Below are 6,000 nucleotides of genomic sequence, written 5' to 3'. Positions count from 1 at the left end.
CTTGGGACGTGATGTACTACGCCCTTCTCCCCATTATTACAGCACTCGTCTGCCTCCCTGCAAACGCCCAGGACCATGCTTCAGGCATCCCTGCCGGCCCTATCGCAGATGTAGTATGCGCGACAGCAACTCAAGAAGTGGCTAACATGCCATATCCTGGTGATTGCACAAGATGGATAAAATGCGACACCGATTATGCCGGCACCGCTACAGTTTATACCTGCGATGAAGGGTTATGGTTTAGCTTTGATGCCCAAACATGTACCTGGCCGGACCAATCAGGCTGTGTGAACATAAGCCCAACCTTGTGAGTTGCCTTTATCTCGCTCCTACAGGGATAGATCTCTTATGATTGTAGGGCAGGGCTTTGTTTGTTCATTTAAGTTAACATAAAGACTTACAAGGTGTTCTTCTTCGCGAACACCATGGGGATATTGCTATGTAATATTCATGAAATCTGGCTACCCTCCATTATCTACGTTGTGACTCGGGCTCTTTACCCAAGCAGCGATAGCAACTCATATGTGAATATATATGATGCTCGACCAACTAAGTTGATGGTATTCCAGCCAGTCGAGCTCTGGTCAATGACATGCTGGTAACAGTGCCTTGTTAGTGGTTTCTGTTGGGTCTTCTCAGTGTTACATTTCAGCGAACTATTCAACGGCAATAAACTTCGGCCCAGATAATCTTGAAGGGAGTCGACATTTAAGTACTATCTGCCTGTGATGCGGTGAAGCTTTCTGCCAAACAATATGTATCTATATATACTACAGGATCAGGAAGTAGCAAACGCACGCGTACTGTCCACCATGTTCTCCTACATACGGAGCTCCATGGTAAGGTGCTCCTTGGTTCCTCGCATTATCAATAATATCTCCACAGCAAACTTTTTCATCGGATATAATATTGGGTTTGCGCCATAGGAACTAATTAATAGATATCCCATGGTAAATCTCTGGTTCCTTCTCCTAGAGTTTCTTTATTATGATGTCTAGCAGGGGCTATTTGCAGACTACCTATGTGAGTAGCCTTGATGTCATTCTTTTGTAAAGATTAAGTGTATTATTCCTGGGACTTGGCAGAGCTGCTGGTTGAATGGGTCACTCCGACCAAGCCACTATGCACAGACAGAGATGCAAACAATGGAAGGCTGACACATGGCTGTTTAGGGATTATTTGCGTCCATTTTACGTGCCTGACTATGGATGTCTTGGCACTGTTAAAGGGGCGTGGAAACAGTCTTGCCGATTCGCACAGGTATCGATTTCGTTATCTCAAATAGCTGATATATATCCCCTTCATCTTACCACGGCTAAGTCACAGATGAGAGGTATTGCCACACATGGAGGACGACTTAATTGGCTGTTAATCTTGCACAATAGTAGCCAGAAATTTGGTTGAGATCGAATAAAGGCATATTTCATCATCATTACTAGAGTTCTACCCTACCAGGCATCGTGGAATTGAATACGAGAAATCGCTCGTCTAGATCGAAGGTTCCAATGATGGCGGCCAATCCGATCGAAGCGCTGCGGGAACCCGAGGGTCTACCCCTGCTGAATACGAGGGCCGAGATCATACCTCATGGATATATAACACCCCTCTGATCACCAATCTAATGTGATATTGGAATATGCATCTACCCTTTCTCCCAATCTGAATTTAACAGAGAACAATCACGGCTTTGGAATTGTCATGCCTGTTGAAACCGCACGTGCTCTGATTCAGCCAACCGCTGAATCTATTGCGGATGATCTAACCCTCCAAACCGACGTAGTTGCCAATCCCAACCCAACGAAAGGCGAGCACTTAATTCATGTCCAGGCATGCTCCCCTTGCGCCGGAGAGCTTTCCTGGCCGAAAAACTTTCCTCCGTCCACTGATCGCCTTCTAATCCCATGTCCCGATGTCTCCGGTACCGTTGTCTCTGCGCCCCCAGATTCCCCTTTCCAACCCGGGGCTGAGATATATGCTCGTACAAGTTATGTCAGACCTGGCAACGCTCGTGATTTTACAATCGCGACTGCAGACGAGCTCGCCTTTAAGCCAAAGCGCTTGAGCTGGGTCGAGGCTGCTGCGGTGCCAGTATCAGCCCAGACTGCTTGGCAGATTCTCTTTATTTACGCCGGGGTGGTCCCTCCCGAGGGCGTGATGGATATACCCAAAGCGCGATCGGCATGGAAAAACAAAAGAATACTCGTCACAGCTGCATCTGGTGGCGTAGGGCTGTGGGTTGTGCAGCTTGCAGCGAAGGTGCTGGGCGTCGAGGTGATCGGAACATGTGGACCCGACAACATCGATCTAGTACGATCCATGGGGGCCAAGGATGCTGTGAATTACCGAGCCACTGACCTGAAGGACTGGGTAGAGGAGGAGGAAGGAAGGCTGGTGGATGTGGTGGTTGACTGTATAGGAGGACGAGCACTCCAGGATGCTTGGTGGACTGTGAAGGAGGGAGGCACGGTAGTAAGTATTTTCCAGCCTCCTAGAACTGTCTGTCCATGGAAGAGTCCGAGCACAAGGGGTGTCAGGGATATATTCTTTGTAATGCAACCAAGTGGCAATCAACTGGGGGCGGTCAGTGAGTTGATTGAATTGGGACTGTGTAAGGGAAGGGTGGATAGCGTGTGGCCGTTGGAGCAGTTTCGGCCAGCGTTTGGAAGGCTGGCGACTGGCCATGCGAGTGGAAAGATTGTATTTGACTTATGCCTAAACAGGTAGATGAGACCCCATCACAGCAGGTAATAGGTAGGTAGAGGGTTTGTTTTTTATGAACTATGAAGTGCAATCCACGCATTCAACGCTGAGGACAATCGAAACTGAGGCGGTGTTGTGAAGAAGATCGTAGAGATGTTGAAGAAAAGCATTTAGGTAAAGAAAGAATGCGTAATTGCCACCACTACTCTAGTCTTATTTTCTTACTAAATCTAAGTCTTATGTCTAGGAAAGGAAGTCTTTATAAAATAATAGTCTCAGAATGTCTAGTTACTTATATAATATAATAAAACTGATCATATTATATTCACGTTCCTAAGGTGAGTCTAACTAGAAATATAGCTTATATATTAAGACTTTAAGCATATTGTTTTGCTGTTTTTTACTAGTTATCTTAACTTATAGTAAGTAGAGATAATAAATTACATATCTGGAGATTAAGGTTGTACTCAAACAAAGATTATAATTTAGCATGGTGGTCTTTATAAATAATATAATAAAGTTTATTATTACTGTTAAAACCCTACCTATAGTATAAAAACAGCCAGACAGTCTCAGGAGTCCATTATTCTGGCACAGTATCTAATACAGAATCAAGCGCAACTACACTGATAATACTGACTGGCCTGCTCTAGCTTTTCTAAGTAATAATTTCAGGATATTTATATAGTTAACTTAGACTGTATATAACAGAGGATTTCTCTTTATATAAAGATTAGTATTTTTATATTTTCTAAAACTTTCTCTCAATATAACAATCAGAAGAAATGGATATAATACTTAATATAGATACTTAGTTATATGCATGAGATTACTAATACTTTATTAGATTATTAAATTATAATTGTCCAGTGTGAGATTCCTAAGAACAAGTAGTTGAGAGACGCCGTCGTAGGTTGAAATAGATTGCGGGAAGTCGGAAAAGGGTATACCGGATATATTCCTGATATATAACTTATTCTACTCTAACACAGGACCGCTGACGCTATTTACTAAATAAAGCTGTAGTAAGTCTCTTTATCATCTTTCAAGACAAGACTCTGATAGAGGAAATCGAACATGACTCTCCTCTCTAATATTAATAAGATAATTTAAATTAGTAAGAAAGCCTAGGGAAAATACTGTGAGAAATATAGCCTAATTTGTTTTTTTCTTTGAAAAGGACTACAATCCTTTAGATATTCCGTAAGCTTGAGAGTAGATGAGAGCTAGACTAGAAGACTAGGGAAAATCTCAAAGAATATTAGTATGTACGGAGGTATTATTCTCCAATACTATTAGTAATCTATACTTTACTTTCATTACCATATTTCTTCATGAACGCATATGACCTATATCCACCTTCTAATATAGATTCAGCACCTAATATTTCTTAATCGCACACAACGCTTCATGTAAATGCTGGTAAGGTATTACTCTTGATTGTTTATCTTCAAGCAACTCTTTGAGGATCAATCTAACTTATAAAGGGAGGCGCTACCGCCACACCAGCCAGGCTTCCTCCACACCGGCCTTCGCTCATGCCACACCCTCCACCTGGATTATGAGGTAAGGCTGTATCCATTTAGGGTAAGGCCCAGTTTCATAACCCTACCGCTTGCTATTTTAGGGGTTTCATTCCTAAGGCACGAGTTAAGTACCTCAGGCGAGTAGACTACTATATTAGGAAGGCAGTGATACATTCCAAAGTGGCTATACCATAAATGGAACAGACTTTACTTTATAAGGTAGGCGGAGGATGTGACATGAGCGAAGGCCGGTGTGGAGGAAGCCTGGCTGGTGTGGCGGTAGCCCCTCCCCTTATAAACTGTTATAAGTGTTATGGCGAGGCCTAGTAGATATGACCACTGTGTCAACTAGCACTAGTCCCAGTGTAATTGTGGAGGTTGGCTAGAGTAATAACACATCAAAAGTGTAGCTTTCTGGTCCTATTATGAGAACCAAGTATTAAGGCTCGGAATCCAGAAGCTATACCGTCTAAGTACAGTAGTGTGGTGATAGCTTGCTGCTGTCACAGAGGGTAGTCTGTGTAATATGCCTAATGTTGCCTTACCGGTACTTCAGCTGTGCTCAAATCTACGGGCTTGAAATTTAGCTCCCATATGGCAGCAATGTTGTTACGTGGGAAGGAACTAATTGGGCGGACCAATCTAGGGGTATCCTGACACTACAGACAGGCTTCCTGTTAGGCTGGTGAGCAATCATGAATTGTCCACTACCCCGAAATGACGAGAAGAATATTGCTATGGGTGGCTAATCAATATATATTGTTTCGCGGTAGATTTACAGATGATATTGTTTTAGACTGTCTATGACCTGGAAAGAGAGAACTTGCTGTGGTAAGTGGTACTAAGTCAATCTTTCTCGTCGATAGCCCAAACAGAAACTCATGTCAATCAACTACTTGTACAACAAAAATGAGGCTATATTCAATGTAATATTATATGTACAGTGATGACATAACCTGTTTATCTCTGCTCAAACACTCCCTTGAATAGCCGGCCCTTAACAAAATATTCAGTGCTGGGGCTTCCCGCATTCGACGTCCTTCATCCACCGAACCCCAAGCTAGCAACAGCTAGAGTAATGACAGGTCCTTAATTGTGATTGTTGCATCCCGTGACGTAGTCAATTTTGATCTGACAATTGTCGTTGCCATTATCATCGTCCGTAACAGTGCCGCATATCTTACAGTCATGGGCCCTGATGTTGTTGAATGCTGCTTTCATCTGCTCGGTGGTTCTAGTGCACCCTCCAGGACCCGCAACAAAGACACCGCATCCAAGACCGTCAGGTGCACCCCAGCAGTTGCCCGTACGGCCACCGCTAGAACATGTTAGGTTATTTTGTCAGGAAATGGAATAATGGTTCCTTACTTGGTGTCAAAGACTAGACCTGGAAGCATAGTATCAACAGCCTTTTGGCAGTATCCAGTCATGCCTGGGAAATGGCCACATTGGCTCGAGCCTTTGCAGCTGAACGAAGGACCGGCTATCAGACTTTGGCCAAAAGGAGTAGGGGTGGCGGTCTCCACGCTGTCCTCAGGATCTGCGGGAATAAAGGCCGATGCCAATGTGGAGAGGAATGGGAGAGAGACAACAAGAAACTTCATCGTGATGTATTTGAAAGGAGCTTTTGGGGTCAGGCAAATTGCTCTAGATGGTTCAGAAATAAAAGTGACTCGAGGGTGTTTAGGGGCCTCCTTATATAACTCTCATTTACTAGCCTTTGCTTCCGCTGTCACCGAACTACGTGGCTAACAACCAAAAGCGGAGACACGAA

General features: G+C 43.8%; 3 protein-coding genes across 3 annotated transcripts; 2 read left to right on the top strand and 1 right to left on the bottom strand.

The window, feature by feature from the left end:
- Positions 1-602, top strand: BO79DRAFT_279114 (chitin binding peritrophin-A domain-containing protein; the record flags this gene model as incomplete). The annotated part of the gene is made up of 2 exons (XM_025687949.1): positions 1-287; positions 396-602. Exons 1-2 carry the CDS (start codon positions 12-14, stop codon positions 600-602), a joined length of 483 nt encoding a protein of 160 aa, XP_025533957.1. The 5' UTR covers positions 1-11.
- Positions 603-1,678: 1,076 nt separating this feature from the next.
- BO79DRAFT_205422 (NADP-dependent oxidoreductase) lies at positions 1,679-2,724 on the top strand (the record flags this gene model as incomplete). The annotated part of the gene is made up of 1 exon (XM_025681848.1): positions 1,679-2,724. The coding sequence occupies exon 1, from the start codon at positions 1,699-1,701 to the stop codon at positions 2,722-2,724; it is 1,026 nt and encodes a 341-aa protein (XP_025533956.1). The 5' UTR covers positions 1,679-1,698.
- A 2,483-nt stretch (positions 2,725-5,207) lies between these two features.
- On the bottom strand, positions 5,208-5,830 carry BO79DRAFT_279107 (uncharacterized protein; the record flags this gene model as incomplete). The annotated part of the gene is made up of 2 exons (XM_025687948.1): positions 5,208-5,544; positions 5,595-5,830. 2 exons carry the CDS (start codon positions 5,828-5,830, stop codon positions 5,316-5,318), a joined length of 465 nt encoding a protein of 154 aa, XP_025533955.1. The 3' UTR covers positions 5,208-5,315.
- Positions 5,831-6,000: the final 170 nt, after the last annotated feature.

Source organism: Aspergillus costaricaensis, assembly GCF_003184835.1.
Source record: "Aspergillus costaricaensis CBS 115574 unplaced genomic scaffold BO79scaffold_63, whole genome shotgun sequence".
NCBI lineage: Eukaryota > Fungi > Ascomycota > Eurotiomycetes > Eurotiales > Aspergillaceae > Aspergillus > Aspergillus costaricensis.
The sequence above is the reverse complement of the archived record's forward strand: the minus strand, read 5'-3'. Positions and strand labels throughout refer to the sequence as shown.